The following is a 20,002-nucleotide window of genomic DNA, read 5'->3' as shown; positions in this document are numbered from 1 at the left end:
CCTATCTTAGTTCAACTGGATGGATCCCATTGGCTCTTGTCTTTTTTTACTGGCCAACTCAACGTGTTGCCTATCTCAGTACAGCCGGATGGATCCCATCGGCTCTTGTCACTCGCCTTCCCACATGCTCGAAAAATATTTCTTGAGGTGTTGGCTATTAACCACCACGGGAAACTTGACACCATCCAACTCTTCGAGCATGTAGGCATTCCCAGGCAAAATCTGATCAATCTTGTACGGTCCGTGCCAAGTTGGAGACCACTTGCCATGTTTTCTATCTTTGGTTCCCAATGGCAATACTGCCTCCCAAACCAAGTCTCCAACCTAGAAATTCTTTGGCTTGACTTTCTTGTTGTACGCACGAGCAACTTTAGCCTTGTTTTCCTTTATATTCTCCAATGACCAAAGTCTTAGCTCTGTCAGGTCCTCCACATTGTCATTCATCAAGGCTGCATATTGTTCAGTTGTCAGATCGTTCTGGAACACGACACGCCTTGATCCAGCCGCGATTTCCCATGGCAACATAGCGTCTTGGCCATAAACCAAATGGTACGGTGATGTCTTGGTGGACCCGTGACATGAAATACGATACGACCACAAAGCTTCTGACAACACTTCATGCCAGCGCCTAAGATATTCATCGATCTTTCTCTTTATGAGCTTGATGAGGCTCTGGTTGGATGCTTCAGCTTGTCCATTAGCCTGGGCATAATATGGAGATGATCTGATCAGCTTAATCCCCATGTCATTGACAAACTTCCTGAATTCCTCTGATATAAAGACCGATCCTCCATCGGTCGTAATGGTCTGAGGGATCCCAAATCTGTGAATGATGTGCTCTTTGACAAAGCTGATCACATCTCTTGACACTCATGACCTCATAGGCACTGCTTCTACCCACTTTGTAAAATAATCTGTGGCAGCTAAGATCCACTGATGACCCTTGCTAGATGACGGGTTGATCTGACCAATCATATCCATGGCCCAACCTCTAAATGGCCACCATTTGATGATAGGATTCATTACCGATGCTGGCACTATCTGAATTTTGCCAAACCTCTGACATGCCTGACATCCTTTGTAATATTTGAAGCAATCTTCAAGCATAGTGGGCCAGTAATAACCCGATCGCCTAATCAGCCACTTCATATTATGAGCCGATTGATGAGTACCGCAGGTTCCTTCATGAACCTCATGCAAGAGCCGATTTGACTCCGAAGGTCCCAGACATTTAAGCAGTAGTCCTACCAAGGTCCTGTAGAACATGTCATCCCCTATCAGAACATACTTCATAGCCATGAGTCTTATCCTCCTGGGTGCCCCACGAGCCGAATCCTTCAAGTAATTGAAGATATCGGCTCTCCAGTCTCCGGGTTCTAGAAACTGAACATCCACATCGACTCCATCGGCTGTTTCCTTGTACCCAGAAGCCATCTGTGCCAAATCATTGGCTTCAATGTTCAGAGTCCTGCGTATCCAGTGGAAATTGATGTACCTAAATTGCGACATCAACTCACGGCACTGCATCCATATCGGAAAAAGAGCCTCGCTCTCACATCTATATTCTTCCGTGAGCTGAGAAATCACTAGCTTCGAATCTCCAAATATTTTCACCGCTTCTGCACCAGCTTCGAGGAGCAGTTCCATCCCTTTGTGAATGGCTTCATATTCCGCCAAATTATTGGTTCATGGGGCAGTCATCCTGATGGAAAAAAGAGTAAGTCGCCCCTCGAGGCGATACCAACAGAATTCCCACACCGCACCCATCATCACAAGCCGATTCGTCAAAAAAACATAGCCCAAGCACGAATAAATAGTGCAACAATATCAGTATTGATCATGTCTGCAACAAGATCCGCGAGTGCCTGTCCTTTCACTGCTTTTGCAGGCTGATACCGAATATCGAACTCTGATAATGCAAACATCCATTTTCCAAGCCGGCCTTCCAGGACAGGAGCCGACAGCATATGCTTTATGACATCCGATTTGCATACAACAATTGTTTCCGCCGAGAGCAAAATATGACGAAGCTTTGTACATGTAAAGAATAAGCAAAGGCAAAGCTTCTCGATCTCAGGATACCTGGTCTTGGTGTCTAACATGTGCCTGCTGAGGTAGAAAACCACCCTCTCCTAGCCGTCGTGCTTCTGGAATAACACCGAAGCAATGGAAGTGTCACCCACGGATAGGTACACGTAGAACGGCCTATCTTGCTGAGGAGGAACCAACACTGGAGGCTTTGACAAATATTCTTTGATTTTATCGAAAGCTTGCTGCTGTTCTGCCCCCCAGCGAAACTCATCATCGGATTTGATCTTCACTAAACCCATGAATGGTTTAATGCGCCCAGACAGATTAGAAATAAATCGTCTAACAAAATTAATTTTACCGATGAGCTTCTGCAACTCTTTCTTCGTGGTAGGCGGCTTCATCGTCTTCACAGCTTCTTGACTCTTCAGGCCGATCTCGATTCCCTGTTCATGCACCAAGAATCCCAAAAATTGATCGGCCGACACGCCAAAGGCACACTTCTTTGGGTTCATTTTGAACCCAAACCTTCGAGTCCGCTCCAAAACTTGACGCAGATCTTCTAGATGTCACCCGGCTGATTTGGATTTGACCACGACATCATCAATATAAATTTCTAACAGTTTGCCGATGAGACCATGAAAAATATAATTCATGGCACGTTGGTACGTTGCACCGGCATTTTTCAGTCCAATGGTCATAACCAAGTACTCGAACAAGCCGACTGCGCCTAGTACTCCGAACGCGGTTTTGTTTACGTCTTCTAGGGCCATAAAGATCTAGTTATAGCCGGCATTACCATCCATAAAACTCATCATTTTGTGGCCGGCAGCTGCGTTGATCAATGTCTCTGCAACAGGCATCGGGTATTCGTCCTTTGGTGTCGCTCTGTTGAGATCTCTAAAATCGACGCAGACACGCCATCGGCCATCCTTCTTTTGTACCGGTACCACGCTAGAGATCCATTCTGCATACCGGCACGATCTGATGAACCCAGCATCCAACATCTTCTCCACCTCTTTCTTGACTTTTTCTAGGACTTCAGCCTTCATCTGACGTGATCGTTGCTGAAACGGCCGAAACCCTTTCTTGAGCGGGAGCCGATGCTCGACGATGCTTCTGTCTAGACCGGGCATCTCAGTGTAATCCCATGCGGAACAATCCCGGTATTCTTTCAGCAGTGCAATCATCTCCTCACGCAAGACCGGATCCAACTTTTTGCTGATAAATGTCGGCCGTGGCTTATCCCCAGGACCGATGTCAACCTCTTCCAAATCATCAGCTAACGTGAACCCATATCCCAGCTTGCCGTCGTCTGAAAAACCAGCTGCGAACGCAGGCGAGTCTTCATTATCCACAAGATCAGCGACAAACACAGGGAGATGACAAGAAAAATTATTTGACCAACCACATGGGCTGGCCGTCTCTATACTCCCATTATCATTCAAAACCAAATATTCAATGAGTGGCCAACTGCCAGAGCAGGCCATCGTATGTACATGATGTAACAATTCTGACCAGAAATAGGATTTTTCTATTTTTTGGGGCCGGTCACTGGGACCGGCCTCTCCTACTTTATTACACCCCGTAGGATGCCAGGACGTGTTTATTCTGTGAGGCCAGTGGATAAGACCAGCCTCAGTCCGTTTTTTGTCGCCTCGATCCGATCACAGTCTTCCAGTGAAATCCCTGAGATCGGCTCTTGTCCTTCTGCGTCCCAGGCATTCATATCTGCGAGCGAAACTTCGCTAGAATCATCTGCAGGGACCACTTCTACTTCATCGCCGTCCCATTGGACCAGATACTGATGCATTGTGGAAGGGATACAATAGTTGGTGTGAATCCAATCTCTCCCAAGCAACACCGTGTATGTACTCTTACTGTTGACGATGAAGAATGAAGTCGGGATCGTCTTGCGGCCCACTGTCAACTCCACATTAAGAACCCCATGGCCTCTGATGGCTGCCCGTTGAAGTCGTTGAGCGTCACGTTGGTCTTGATTAAGTCGGCAGAAGAACGCCCCAACCGGCACAGCACTGAATATGGCATCAGGTTGACTGCAGCACCGATGTCAACCAACATCCTGTTGACGGGTTTACCGTTGATGAAGCCCTTGAGATACAGCCCCTTCAAATGTTTGTAGCTTTTTTCCTTTGGCTTCTCGAAGATGATCGGCCGGGGGTCAAGATTCAACTGTGCAACAGGCAAATCCTCCGGTTGGGGTGCCCGGAACTCTGACGGGAGCACGAACACTATGTTGGAGGGCGCTTTTCCACCCTTCGCGGGTGCCTGACCTGTTCCGCGAGATCCAGACGTGCCTTTCTCAGCACGTCAAGGTACTTTGCTTCTGCCTCTTCTAGATTACGCAAGCGCTGCACTCTGCACTTCTGCGAGTGATTAAGCCCGTCAGGACACCACCATGGGCGATGGTACCTGTCTTCTTCTTCCGTCTCGAGATCACCCCTGGTCGGCCGCTCAACGTGATCGTCGTGACACACTTTGGGCCCCAAGCGCCGGAACACCGATGTCTCGCCTGACTGGCGTGTCCGAGGCCTGCACTCCAGACAATCATCTATAGTGGGCAATCGGCTCATGCCGGAATTCCAACAGTACCTGAAGAACGGGCAATGCCAGTGGTCGCGTATAGCCTTGCGCCTTCCCAGCGTCCTCCCTGTACGGTGCTCATACTCTTCTTCTTCCGATTGATATCGGCGACGCAGCTTGTGCTGATACTCATATTTTTCCAGAAGCCGATCGGAAGCAGGAAGCTGATTACGGATGTGACGCACTTGCTCTTCAGTAATATGCTGTCATCCTGGCTCATTTTGATTCTGGGGCCGTTTGCCAAAAATGGCCTCTCTCCTTTGCTCGTCACGACGGCGTACAGGCCCCGCCATGTTGATCTGGAATGAAAAATTCTGGCCCGTAGGAGTGAAGTCTGACAACTCTACCACGTTGGCTTGCGGGAAAGGGCTTCGTGTCAACCTTCATCGTGTGCTGGGCCAGGATTAACCGACCTTGCTCGATAGCCGATTGAATCTGACGATGTAGCTCCTTGCATTCACCCGTGGCATGAGTGAACGAATGAAGCCATTTACAGTATAGCCTCCCCTGCAACTCTTGTGCAGTTGGCAGCTTGTGGTTCTCTGGGAGCTTCAGCTGTTTTTCTTTGAGCAGTAGATCAAATATCTGCTCTGCTTTGGCTACGTCGAAGTCAAAGCCCTTCACAAGCCCCTGCTGTTTGACCCATTTGCACGGGACGGGGTTTGCCCCCCCGAGTCCACTCTGCCACGGCCACTTCTTATTCCTCGCCAGAGTCATCAGATTCATCCGCTTGGGCCATGTTCACATGGCGCTTGAACTTGTCCTGGTACAGCTCAGGATGGTAAAGCTCATACGCCGTAAGCTTCTGCACCATGTGTGCCAGAGAAGTGAATTCCAACTGAAAAGCCAGATCCTTGATCGGCTTAGCGAGTCCCAGAACTGCCAGATCGACTGCCTCCTTCTCTGTGATGTGCGATGAGTAGCATCGGTTCTTGACTTCTCTGAAGCACTGTATGTATTCCGATACAGTCTCTCCTCGCTTCTGCCTGACTTGGGCGAGGTTGGCAATCCCAGCTTCAGCAGCCTCTGAGTGATACTGGGTATGGAACTGATCTTCCAGCTGCCTCCAAGTTCGAATTGAATCTGGAGCCAATGACGTGTACCATCCAAAAGCTGGGCCTGTAAGAGATTGGCCGAAGAAACGGACCCTCAGCGGATCCGATACCAAAATCATCCCAAGCTGCGTTAAGTATCGGCTCACATGTTCAATGGAGCTGGCTCCTTCCGACCCATTGAATTTGGTGAACTCAGGGAGCCGATACTTGGGTGGCAACGGGATCAAGTCGTAGTCACTTGGATATGGCTTGGAATAGCCGATCGCTTTTCTCTTGGGCAGGATGCCGAACTGGTCTCTCAGTATTGCACTGACCTGCTCCACACTAAGAACTCCTGGGGCCGATGGCTCAGCACTCGGCCCCGAAGCGTACTTTGCCAGCCACGCTTGTTTCTCCGCGTCTGCTCCAGAAGCTCCTGGGTTTACCAACTGCACCGAGCGTGTTGGACTGATGCTGTCAGGAATGTACGCGCACGTGTAGCCGTGCAGGATCTCCTTCGGTGGCTCGGTGAGGAATTGGCCTTCTCCAGGATCACCGCCGATCTTGTGGACGACGTAGATCGGTGAATTCTGCTGTCCTGCTGCCGCGAGCGAGTAGGACACTGGCGGCCTGGTTTGCAGTGCAGCTTCCCCCCTGTGACTCCCCAGGATTGGTCCCGACGGAGAGTACTGGCTCTTGATCACCTCCTGGACAACGCGATGTGCCACGCGCTCGAGCTCGTTCACCAGGCTTTCTGAGTGCCGATGGAGTGTGTGAGCCACCATGTAGTTCATCTCCTGGCGCAGGGTCCTAGTGCGCTCCTTTGACGACACAGACAGATCAACGTTGTCGAGAGCGCCCTCCGGTGAGAACCCCTTCCACCTGATGCCATGGTTGCGGGTCCTCTCAAAAGAGCCGATGAGATCGGGTTCGAACTGAGCTTTAATCTCATCATATTTTAGCTTGTGTTCTGGAGTCAGCTCTTCATACGTGACAGGATTGGTGACCGGCGGAACCGGTACTTGGTCTTGAGCTCCAGCCATCTCTGCGGTGAGCGTTGTCGTCGATGAAGGTCCCACCGGGCGTGCCAGAATGTGTTGTCGGTCGAAACCCACCGGCGAGCAGCGACAGGCAACACGAAGAGCCGGGAGGTCGCTGGGGCGCTGGCAGGCACTGCTCCCTCGTCGACGGCCCGCAATTCCAGCACACACCGTGGCTTGTGAAGACGCAGGGCGTGCCAACTGACCTATACCTGATCAGGAAGGTGCGAACGTGCTTGCAACGATTTACCTGCATACACAAACACGTGGAAACATAAGTCCGAGCCATGATAGGCTCCCCGGGAAGACTCTTGCATCGGCTTTAAAGAGCCGATCGAGTCCCGGTGTCAGATTGGATCTATTTGCATCCGGATATTGATAAATAAAGCGAATAACTGTAAAGCTGCTTCAATTAAATCTAACTAATCTAATCCACGACAGTAAATGCTTCACTATTAGATCAGAACATCCTACACGTGATTGGGCCTAATGAACGCAACAGACAACTAAACCATAACCCAAAAACAGAGGCCTAAGAACTAGCAAGAGCCGATTCCCGGATCAATTCCCTGTCAAGACTAAGGCAAAGCATCTAGTACACCACCGGATCATCCAATCCGTTTGCAAGGCCTAACCTAGCAGATATTACGCCAACTCTCAAGAATAAGAGCAAACCATAACAGATTAGATCTATTAGATAGAAAAGAAGCAGAGTGTTGTCTCCGTGCAACTAACTCTACGTAACAAGAGTTAGCATAAGATTGAAACGTGACTGCACGGAGACAACATGATATTCATAGATGATAAGCAACAAAGCACGATAGATCTACTAAAGCCATGCTACAAACATCAGGATAACTAGCATTACTCGCCATCAAAAACACTTCAGTACGAGTAATACCAAAGTAAAAGCAAGAACAACGCTGCCCTGATGGCGAGGAGCGATCAGGGCAGCATGGCGCTTACTTGGATGAAACCCTAAGATTAGGGGTGGCGATGTGCCGAGATTGTTGTTTGCGAGACGTGATGACGCTCCTTTTTTCATGAATAACATAGGGTACATATTTATAGTCCGGAGACTTGGGAAACAATCTAAACTAATCTTGTCCCGATCGGACTCTATCTCTAATCTTGAACTAAATCTAAAGATACATGGCCCATGTGGCCCAAATGCTCACGCAGGAGCCGATTTACAAGCCTTCTTATTCTTCTGCTTTAAGCCCATCTTGCTTTCGGCAAATAATTAACCCTGTTAATTTATGGCGATAACAGACCACTACTAACTCTCATCCATAACCTTCGGACAATCTTTGGCACTTCCCTTTTTTGATACGTAGGTCGGAGTTTTCCATTGTAAGAACACTCTCACGAAGGTTACCCACCCGAAGGTCCTCTTGCCGCGCACAAAGGAAGGCTGAAGACGCCCAGGGCCTTTGGCTCGAAGACAACAATCGGTGGCCCAAGGGAAGGATCGCGCCCGGAGTCTTTGGGGGACCTTCGAAGAAGTGGCGAAAGCGTGCCAATCACGACTCTGAAAAGTTTGCGTGACGTAAACGGCTCTTCAATTGCAAGGCGAGAAAAGACTAGTCTAGGACTCCGAAAGTGCTGACATAAGGTGAAAATGTATGAGCAAGAATGTAAATGTACCACGAGGGTTGGGGGTACAGTTTTCTACACTGTAACAACTTTTTGATCATTGGAAAAAAGCTCTCTTCGAGTTGTCCGAAGGTCTTTGAGTACTTCGTTTGTTCATTTCCTTGTCTGTTTGGTATCCTAGCAACCTTCGGGTGCTAAGATCCCAACAAATGACATCCTTTTTTAGCTTTTTGTCTTCTTTTGGTTGTTTCCATTCTGTTTATTTAGCGGCTTTGTCTCATCTATACTTTCTGGTTAAGCAGGTTTCCAGCGTGGCGTTGAGTTTGTATGAAACCTATATGCTTTCTTAATAAGCAGGAGCACTACTTGATAAAAAAAATTCTTTCATCTCTCTCTAGAAGGACCGGTAGCGCTCTCTAGCCTAAGAGGGGGAGGGGGTGAATTAGGCAAACTAAAAAGTTAGACCTATGGCTCCAACTATTTTCATAATATTAAACTAAAACATGCTATCTAGAAGTGCAACTATGGTTGTTCTAGTGTGAAACCCCTATCCCAAAAGAGTTTAGCAACCAATAGGCTTTTCTACCAAGAGACTACTCTATGAAAGTAAAGGCAAACAAGAATTGCTAGTAATTAATACGGAAGCTTAATGAGCGGGATAGGAGAAAGCAAACTCTTGACGAGGGTGTTTATCCCGTGGTTCGGTTAGCCACAAAGGCACACCTACATCCACGTTGTTGTAGCACTCACTAAGAGTATTGCTACTCGGCAATCAAGTCTCTTCCGTGAACACAATCACGGTCACCTTGATCCCGAGTTCCACTAAGGAGTTTTTCCACTAAGGAAGGGGGTCTCCACGTCCCCCGCACAAAGATCGTTCACGCATCTCCACACCAAGTCGGAGGGTCGTCGACATTACCGTCGAGCTTCAAAGCTCCAAAGGGCCGGCGCACCAAGCTCTTCTTGTAGGTTCGACAAAGAACCACAGCACAAAGGCACAAAGCCTTGCTCTCACTCACTTAAGAGCTAATCTAGCACTTTACACTCTTGAAGCTAGTGCTAAACCTAAGGATATGATCAATGAGCACTTGGGTAGGCTTGGAGAGTTTCGTGGGTGTGTATGAGGGTTATAGTAACTCCAGCAAACTTCAAATGACCGGGGGATGGCATATATATAGGCCACCAAGTGAATAGAGTCATTGGGAGCCGTTACTCAGCTTTTCTGCATAGCGTCGGATAAACCGACGGGTAGGCACCAGATCATCCGGTCACACTGTGTCCTAAGGTAGCCGTTGGGGCTTCTGACACATGACGCAAGAGGCACCGGATGAACTGGTGATGTGGCGTCGGTTCATCCGGTGGGGCGTCGGATCATCCGGTGCTGAAGGGATCTTCAGCTGCTGATGACGTCATTACTCCGATGCTTGCTCCGGTGCCTCTTCAGTTTATCCGGTGCAGTAGACTTGGCTCCAGTGCGCTCTACAAGCTCTCTAATGTATACTCCGGGCAATACATCGACGCCCTAACTTTAGTAGCGTCGGATCATCCGGTTCCACTTGATTTTCTCCCACGTGACCTGACACCCGGGCAGAGTTACTCCGACGCCATAGCGTCAGTTTATCCGATGGCAACCGGATGCTCCGGTGCCCGTGCTTCGGATCATCCGGTGTAACTGGGTTTTGTAGAACTCGTCTATTTCATTCTATCTTTGAGTTCTTTCTTCGTGTTTTGCTTTGCTTGGCCTTTTTGCTTCATCCCTAGGATCTATAATTGTACACTTGACAAACACATTAGTCCCATTGATTGCATTGTTACTCAATCACCAAAATCACAAAACAATGGCCTAATGTGGCCATTTTTCTTACAATCTCTCCCTTTTTGGTGATTGATGATAACACAATCAAAGCAAGCATAAGTTTGCAAAAAATTTACAAATTGATACCAATTGAAAACAATTGAAAACCACTTACACTTGCTTGGATGCTTACCATCATCCAATGATGACTTGGCCTCCCCCTAAATCTATTATCCCCCCTTTGTTTCTCCCCATTTTCTTATTTTCTTCCCCTTTTGAATCAAAGTTGCTCCCCCTTGAGAAGATATTCATTTGCACCTTGCTTTGATCCAAAATTCTCCCCCTTTGGAATCAAATCACCTAAAAAGGCTTGGCAAAACAATATAGCTCAAAGGGAAAAGTTAGTAGCCTAGGGAGTTAGTTCCATGAAGTATGATCCAAAGCTATGATATCAATGAAGATACCAATTGAGTGATTACTAAGGTGGATCACAAAATCACGAAACTAGCATAATATGAGCTAAGCTTTCCACAAAGTGTGTGCACAATAATGATAATATGAAAATCAAGTCCACAACTAGTCATTTGAATGAGAAAGCTTTGATCATATTATGCACAGAGGTAGCCCTAAAAAGTATAGAATTGACAAGAATACCAATTGAAGGGGTTATAGACCATGCATACCTTCGGGGGAACTTGTTACCTTGCATGTACCAATTTGAAGGTGACTTGTCATAATATCAATTGAAATTAAATACCAATTGAAAGTCTTTGAATTGAAGAACACATGGTACATCAAGATGAACTTTGAGCACATAGCCTATGATCTTAGATATGGAATTTAGTTCCATACACCATGGCTCAATATGAGACTACAAAGGATAAGCTTGTAAATATGTTAGTCTCAAAATCACAAACCATAGGATGAACTCCCCCTAAATGTGTACATTTAGTGTTTGAATCACTAAACAAATGTATGCACATTGTTATTGATAACAATGGGAAGTTTACCCTATAGCTTGTGCTCATGGTACACATATGAAATACATACCTCATGAAGTCCATGTACCATGAAGGGTAACCTTGTGTAGCTTTCTACACACTTATCAAACCATGTAGGTTGCTCATGGGTTAGAATCATGGCACAAGCAACCCACCATATATAACACTAGGTGATGCAATGCAAACAACCTAGCAAAGGCAATGGAGCTACATGATGCTCGAATTGAAATCTAGCTACCATTATCTTATGGGGGACTTGGGCAACAAATGTCCAAGATGTGAGCTTGGCTTCTTTAGCTTGAATCTTCATCTTCTAGATAGCCAAGCCTCCAAATCCCCCGAAGCCATTCTTGGGCTTCATGTCTTCTTTGGAACCCACACCATTTGAGACCCTTTCATATTGGTGATGACATCCTTGGGCACCCAAATGGAGTGATTCCAACTCCTATTTTGCTTCCCAACCTTGTGAGCAACTACCTTGCCATTGGTTTTCTTCTTGATCATGTAGGTGGTGCTAATGCTCTCGTTCCTTCGGTTGGGCTTAGTGTAGATGAGAGAACACTTGATTGTGAGTTTCTTCTTGTTCTTCTCATCCGAAAGTTTCTTCTTTGGTTGAGAACCCTTGTTGGACTTGTGGCCTTTATGATGGCATTTTGAGCAAGTCACGGTGGACCCCTTCTCAAACTTCTTCACCATATTTTCACGGTTATCTTGAGAAGGTTGGACATTGCTCTTTATGCTCTTGCCTTTTAAACTAGCCAAGTTCTTCATGAGTCTTTGTACTTCTTGCTTGAGCTCATCATTTTCCTTGGCAATGAGATTATCACATGATTTTACAACAACATTCTCATAGCTTTTCTCATTGCAAGGGTTAGATTCATCAATTAAATCAAAGCAAGAAGTTGAAGCATCTACTTTAGAATTTGAGTTTGTATTAAGGGTAGATTGCTTTATTTTCAAAAAGTCATTTGCATTATTAATGCTCTCAAATTTTGATTTGAGCTCTTCATGTTCCTTGCTAAGCAATTTAAATTTGCACAACAAATCTTCATAATTTGTAGCAAGAGAAGTATTAAGATAATTAAGAGCATTAAGATTTTTAATTTCTCTTGATTGTTTTCTAATGACTCTTTGGTGCTCATGAACTAAGTCAAGAAGATCCTTAATTGAAGGAGAGTCGGAGTCATCATCACTTACATTGCTATCCATACCTTTAGCCATGTGGCACGTGTTTGATGATGATGGAGCTCCCTCGTTGGTGCGGAAGGTGGTGCTCTTGTTGGACTCATCAATTGAGCTTGAGCTTGAGCTTGATTCTACACCATCTTCCACCCATTCTCCAAGAAAAACATGAGGTTCATCCTTGTGCTTTTTCTCCTTCTTTTACTTCTTCTTTTTCTTGAGCTTTCTCTCAACCTTTTGGGGAAAATTATATGGTAAAATATTTAACCCTTCCCCGTAGTATTATGAAGCCATTTCTAAGGGATTCATCCCTTCCCAAAAGAGCTAACTCACTAGGTGGTGAAGTCTAACCGATCAATTGAGCTGGTAAACACAAATTGCCAATGGAATTGGCTTTCTTTGTGAGAGAAGTGAGTCCCGGCTCTGATACCAATTGGAAAGACTGGTAGCGCGCTCTAGCCTAAGAGGGGGAGGGGTGAATTAGGCAAACTAAAAACTTAGACATATGGCTCCAACTATTTGCACAATATTAAACTAAAACATGCTATCTAGAAGTGCAACTATAGTTGTTCTAGTGTGAAACCCTATCCCAAAAGAGTTTAGCAACCTATAGCCTTTCCTATCAAGAGACTACTCTATGAAAGTAAAGGCAAACAAGAATTACTAGTAATAAATGCGGAAGCTTAAAGAGCAGGATAGGAGAAAGCAAACACTTGACACGGGTGTTTATCCCGTGGTTCGGTTAGCCACAAAGGCACACCTACATCAATGTTGTTGTAGCACTCACTAAGAATATTGCTACTCGGCAATCAAGTCTCTTCCGTGAACACAATCATGGTCACCTTGATCCCGGGTTCCACTAAGGAGTTTTTCCACTAAGGAAGGGGGTCTCCACGTCCCCCGCACAAAGATCGTCCATGCATCTCCACACCAAATCGGAGGGTCGTCGACATTGCCGTCGAGCTTCAAAGCTCCAAGGGACCGGCGCACCAAGCTCTTCTTGTAGGTTCGACAAAGAACCACAGCACAAAGGCACAAAGCCTTGCTCTCACTCACTTAAGAGCTAAACTAGCACTTTACACTCTTGAAGCTAGTGCTAAACCTAAGGATATGATCAATGAGCACTTGGGTAGGCTTGGAGAGTTTCGTGGGTGTGTATGAGGGTTGTAGTAACTCCAGCAAACTTCAAATGACCAGGGGATGGCATATATATAGGCCACCAAGTGAATAGAGTCATTGGGAGCCGTTACTCAGCTTTTCTGCGTAGCGTCGGATAAACCGACGGGTAGGCACCGGATCATCCGGTCACACTGTGTCCTAAGGTAGCCGTTGGGGCTTCTGACACATGACGCAGGAGGCACCGGATGAACTGGTGATGTGGCGTCGGTTCATCCGGTGGGGCGTCGGATCTTCCGGTGCTGAAGGAATCTTCAGCTGCTGATGACGTCATTACTCTGACGCTTGCTCCGGTGCCTCTTCGGTTTATCCGGTGCAATAGACATGGCTCCAGTGCGCTCTACAAGCTCTCTGATGTATACTCCGGGCAGTACACCGACGCCCTAACTTTGGTAGCATCGGATCATCCAGTTCCACTTGGTTTTTTCCCACGTGACCTGACACCCGGGCAGAGTTTCTCCGACGCCATAGCGTCGGTTTATCCAATGGCAACCGGATGCTCCGGTGCCCGTGCTTCGGATCATCCGGTGTAACTGGGTTTTGCAGAACTCGTCCATTTCATTCTATCTTTGAGTTCTTTCTTCATTTTTTGCTTTGCTTGGCCTTTTTGCTTCATTCCTGGGATCTATAATTGTTCACTTGACAAACATATTAGTCCCATTGATTGCGTTGTTACTCAATCACCAAAATCACAAAACAATGGCCTAATGGGACCATTTTCCTTACATCTCTCTTCTTCAATACTGTGATATGTCATCCAAATTTCTTACTTCCAGATGAACTGTGTGTATAAAAATTGTGTAGTATATAGCATCCTATTAAATGTGTATAAAAACCCTATGAAACTTCTAGTGGAAGTAGCCAAATGACAAAAAGAAGAGTTGTTGGACGGACTAGTGAGATCTCTTAATGGCCCTGTTCGATTGGCTGGTACTGGAGGCTGCTGCTGGAGTGGTGTGAGAGGAAAACACTATTGGCTGGTTGGTGCTAGAGGCTGCTGCTGGAGTGGTGTGAGAGGAAAACACTGCTGGCTGGCTGGAAGCCGCTGGAGCAGAACAGGGTGAATAACATTGAAGCACTTCCTTTCAAAAAAAAAACATTGAAGCACCCCCGTGAGCGGGCATTTCCTCGGCGTCGGCTCTGCTTCCGCTCTCCTGCCTCCATCTCTCTCTGCCCCGCCGGCACGCGGCACCATGGACTCCGACCCTTCTCCGGCCCTGGTCGCGAGCTCTCCACGCTCGCCACCACCAGCGCAGCCTCTGCACGCCCAGGCCACGGGTCCTCCCCTGCTTCTGCCCGCAAGCTCTCCAGGCTCGCCGCTACCGGCGCAGCAGACGCCCCTGCACGGCCAGGCCGTGGCTGTGCTGAGGGAGACGCCGCCCCCCGCACCGCCTGCCCCGCTCCCGCCGCCGTACACAGTGGAGGGGATTTTCAGGGACTTCACCTGCCGCCGCACCGCCCTCATCCGCGCCCTCACCACAGGTGAGAAAACCCTCGTTGTTCTCCCATTCTTGCCTCCCGTGGATCCAAACGAAAGGACATCCTCCGCGCACATGTTTTTTCGCAATTTAATTCGTTCACCCGTGATAAAGTGATGAACCTCGTGGGGTTTTCTTTTCTTTATGCGTGTTGATCGAACGGGTACACATCAACATTATAAATTTGTTTCTCCTTGTTTACGATTAATAATTACAACATTATAAATGTGTTCCTCCGCTTTTGCAACTTTGTGTGTTTAGGAGTATTTCCAGAAGAAGAAAAAGTGATTTTTTTAACAAAGATCAAGTACACGATGTGTCGGGTACCATGATTAGGGACACCCTAACCAGGGGACTAAAATCGCCCTAAAAATGCAAATACATGTTAGTCAACCGGGCCCATGAAGGCCTACAGCCTCCTTCCAATCTGGAAGAAAGAAAAGGACTCAAAGAAGCTCAATATGCGGCCCATGTACCCAGTACGGCCCATCTAAGCCCCTCGAACCCGCGGGGCGATCTCCGCCTCGCTCGAGGGCTCCCCGCTGAGACCCTCGACCGCACCCTGCGTCTTCGCCTCGCTCGAGGGTAGCGAGCCTACCCTCGGGGGAGCGGACCGTCTCCGCCTCGCTCGAGGATAGCGAGCCTACCCTCGGGGGAGCGGATCATCTCCGCCTCGCTCGAGGCTACCCCTCGACGGAAAGGACAAACGGCCCTTCTGCTCACCCACCCCCGTATGGAGGCATTAAATGCCAACCACTCCTCCACAGTACCCGGGTCAGACGACGGCAAACCGCCATCCCCACAGTGGCTGTGACCGGAATCCTATCCGTCAACTCCGGTCACTGCTCCGCCATTCCGGACGCTGTGGCGACACTGTGGGAACCTGCAACGCAGTGCAAGACGTGCTCGGCACTGCTCCGGCCTCTGTACTACCAACTCCCCATACCTCCTTCAAGCTTTCCCCTCCGCGGAGCCCTCGAACGGCATGGGCACAACTCTTGGAAGCGGCCCCGACCTTGACCAGGACAGGACCCTCGGAACGTCGCCACGCCACGTCTGGAGGACGGTACCCCCTACAGCAACAACCACGCCGCCCGCTGGAGCTACAAGGGTGCCGGCGCGATCTCTGCCAGGCGAAGGACAACTGCCATGCCAGACGCTATACCCCACAGTGTACTTTCTACAGTGCTCGACCACTGCACCCCTGCGATTCGGGGAGAAGACGACGACTTCCACGACCTCCTGGGCATGTACACCGCCCCTCCTTGTGTCTATAAAAGGAGGAGGCGGGCTTATCTTGGGGGGAGGGGGTCGATCCTAGCAGCACATAACACTTAGCACTACTCACAGAGCACATAAGCTCTTCTGAGCCCCGATATTGGCACTCGCTTCAATCAACCCCTCCTCTAGCAGAGACCTGGGAGCTTCCCTCCTTCTCTCGCCTCACTTGTACCCCCTACTACAAGCACCCCCGGTATAGGACAGTACAGTGCTCTCGCACACCCCTTTGCTGTACGTACGGCCCCACGGCCGGAACCAGGATAAACCCGTGCGTTACTGTGTTGCCTCTTGCATCAACCATCTGGGACGAGGAACACGCAGCATCATCACTAGTTGGGTCCGCACCGCCGGGTCAGGACACCGACACGATGGGATGTATATATATAAAAGCACGCATTCCTCAAATTAGACGTTTTCTTACAAGTTCATGATAAAAATAAAAAAAAATCATCAAAAAAAGAGTTCATGATAAAAATGTTAAATTTCACTTCGGTGATTCTCAGTAATTACTTCCTTTACCTCTATTAGAACATTATGTGATTGTGCTATTCAATTTTTGCTACTGTATAGGCTATGTCCCAAACGTCTTAGCTCTGCCACTAAGTGTATATAGCATTGTGCATTGCGCAGATGAGAAGACGTTCTCTCGTGAGTGCAACGCAAGTGAGTGCCTGCTTGCAGGAGCAATCAGAGCCAGCGCACAAGCTTCTCATACAGTTCTCGAATGTTTGAACAAGTGTGCACAAGTAAATCTGCCCATGTGTTTTGCTTGCAGGTACAGAAACCCTGTACCTGTATGGCAACAGTGATGAGAGTTGGGAGCTGCGACCGCCAAAGTTGATCACACCACCCGAGCAGCCTGATCCAAGAATGCTTGGTGTTAAACTGGTGAGAGGTGACATGAAACACCCAAAGTGGCTTAGACACATCGCCATGCACTGTGATGCATGGCTCATTCGGATCTCCTTCTTCCTTGGCGCCAATTTGGGGACTCAAGCAAGGTATTATACTTCTTAGTAGTTTTTAATTATGTATGTAGTGCAGTTCTAATAGTTTAACTTTATGCTTCACATAGACCAGATACGAGATAACTCGTGTTGCTTGGTCACCGGGTTAGCAGCAGACATAAAGCTTTATTAGAAGAATGGATTGCCCTCTTTGGATAGTTGCATGGATCTTTTTGGTATCTTTCTTTGTTTCTTGAGTTGACTTCTGTAAAACACTGTTCCTTTTTCTTCTTTATATATAATCAGTAGGGGAACTTAATCCTCTCCTGTTGCTTCAAAAAAAAGATAATGAGTGTACTAGAATAGTTTTACGGTTAACTAAAAGTTTCAAACCAAGATATTTCATCTCCTTTAGCTTAATAAGCACTAACAACATCTCGTCAGGCATTGTCATGCTCTGTTTGTGTATTTTGTTTTCTAAATATGAAAGATTATTTCTATGGATCAACGGTATGATACTATAAAGAGATTTAAGTTTAAATTCAATTTCAGGGATCATTATGAGTGGCAAATGTTCATTCGCATTCCATTTACATGAAAACTCATGTAGACAAGTGAGGAATTGTGCTTCTATGTTGTTTCAACCTCTTGCACTTTTTGTACAACCTTCATAAACTCTGATTTCTTTTCCACTTTGGCCGTGAAATTTTTAGTAGATCTGAATTGATGCTTTTGGAATTGACCTGAACATTGCAGTATACATGTAAAAAAAGAAACATTGGAGTATAGTATAGTTGGAATTTGGCACGCAATGCACTTGCCTTCTGCTTTCTCATAATTTGCACTTGTTAATGCACCGGAAATGAATTGTTGGCACCTGTGGTTGTTGTTTCTTAATGAAAACAGGAGGGGTTGCCCTCTACTGATTATATATTAAATATAAGAAAAGGAAACATAGTATATGCAGAGAAAGAAATCAATAGACAGAAAGAGGGGAAAAAATAAGGAAAATTGCACAATTGACTCCAACCATTGATCAAGCAGAGGAGAATATTTTTCTTTTTCTCTGAGAATAACTAGAGCTACTTCTTTTTTGAAATGCAATCTGCAACTTGAGACGGTTGGCTGGTTGTTTCTGGAAATGAGATTTTCCTTCCAGGACGTCTGTGGCTGTTGTAGAGCGCTACTGCAGTAATAAGTAGTACTTGCTCGCTCACTATAGCAGTATAGCTACAGCTTTTGCAAATTGGATATCTAGTTTAATGTTTACATGTGCTAATGAAAGATTATGGTATATGCATTCTGTGATACATGAGCCCTTTAATGAAATTACATATTGTGACTAAATTGAGTCTTGCAATAAAATCTCCAATGTAGAGAAGTACTTGTCAATCCTGTGCAAACGAATCAAAATATTCTGTGTTACTTTGCTTTAACAGTAGGTTCAAATGAAGTTAATATCAATGATTGTGAGTTTCTTAATATTTCTTGGACTTGTGATATCTTGTGTCAAAATCCCATCTTTTTTTTTCTCCAAACCATCATACATTATCTAAGTCAAGAAGTAATCATCTTAAATTAATTGAATGGTTATATTGCAATAAATTATTTCCAAAAGTTTTTTTATAAACTTTGAAAGCTTATTAATTATATTCTTTTGTGTTGCATCATCCCAAGGGATTATTGCCTCACGTTGAGTTAGAAACTATCTCCTTGCTTTCTAGTTCTGTTATTGAAATTGCCGTTGTACATTAAGAGTCTCTTTGTCTTATGTTCAGTTATTAATATTTTGCCCTTCATTGATGTCAAAGTTTTTGTGAAAGCTTTAGCTGAGAACCTGTTTCATAATCAAATGTTGCTCCTTTTTGTCTTGCAGGCAGCGCTTGTGTGCTATGATAAACAGTCTGCAAACTGTTCATGAAAAAGTTGCTGCTAGTGACACATATCACCGCATATGTCATTTAGAGAAAATGGTAAGCTGCGCTTTTATTTTCTTTTTTGTTAGAATCTGCAAATCGAGTTGTTCATGCATGCACCTAACACAAAATGAGTTCCAGTTGTCTGATGCAAAGATTTATGGGTTGGTTGTTGCACAGAATGAGGAGATTGAGGACGAAGATGATGGTTGTGGTACTGAGCCAACCATCTGTGGTAGCTGTGGTAACCATTACCATATGAACGCGTTCTGGATCTGTTGTGATGTGTGCGATCGTTGGTTCCATGGTAAATGTGTGAAGGTAACGGCTGCTCAAGCAGAGCACATAGATAAATATGAGTGCCCTGAGTGCTGCTTGGACAAGAAAGGGCACGATTACAATGCGGGCCCAATGCTTTCTGTTCTGTATAAGCGATACTAGGTACGCCCTTCGGTCCCAAGTCGCATGGAGCTAGTGGATGTGAACTAACTCTTCTGGACTTCTTTTCATGCCATATGGATTGTTGGACTAGCTGCTGAGGTAGCAAGCGAACTTGTGCGACCGCTGATTTAAGTCCGGATTGCATCATGCTCTGATTATTCAGTAATGAGGCTCTGTCGATTAATCTCAGTGTTCCTATACTAGTCCTGTGTAAATACTGTCAAAGCTTCTGATCTCTGCCATAGTTTCATCGTCCAATCTGCTGAAGAGTTGGTTTCAGTGGCCGTCACTAGTTGATCACTGAATTCTCTTGTGAGAATTTGAAACGGACACCTGTGGTCTCCGTCACGGACGACAATCTCTGCGAAGTACAAAGCCTTCTAGAACAGTGTGCTCTTTGTTTGCAAATGTCACCTACGCTAAATTTGCAAGCAACACCAAACCAAATCGATGCTGTTGAGTCCTGGCCACGGGCTCTGGACA

General features: G+C 46.4%; 1 protein-coding gene across 1 annotated transcript; it reads left to right on the top strand.

Moving 5' to 3' along the window:
* The first annotated feature begins 16,860 nt into the window (after positions 1-16,860).
* On the top strand, positions 16,861-19,701 carry LOC120668108 (PHD finger protein ALFIN-LIKE 2-like). The gene is made up of 3 exons (XM_039948044.1): positions 16,861-17,216; positions 19,039-19,135; positions 19,259-19,701. The coding sequence occupies exons 1-3, from the start codon at positions 17,086-17,088 to the stop codon at positions 19,517-19,519; spliced, it is 489 nt and encodes a 162-aa protein (XP_039803978.1). The 5' UTR covers positions 16,861-17,085; the 3' UTR covers positions 19,520-19,701.
* The last annotated feature ends 301 nt before the right edge of the window (positions 19,702-20,002 follow it).

This window comes from Panicum virgatum, chromosome 3N (genome assembly GCF_016808335.1).
Source record: "Panicum virgatum strain AP13 chromosome 3N, P.virgatum_v5, whole genome shotgun sequence".
In the NCBI taxonomy this organism is placed as follows: Eukaryota; Viridiplantae; Streptophyta; class Magnoliopsida; order Poales; family Poaceae; genus Panicum; species Panicum virgatum.
Note: the sequence above shows the minus strand (reverse complement) of the source record. Positions and strands in the feature narration are given on the sequence as shown.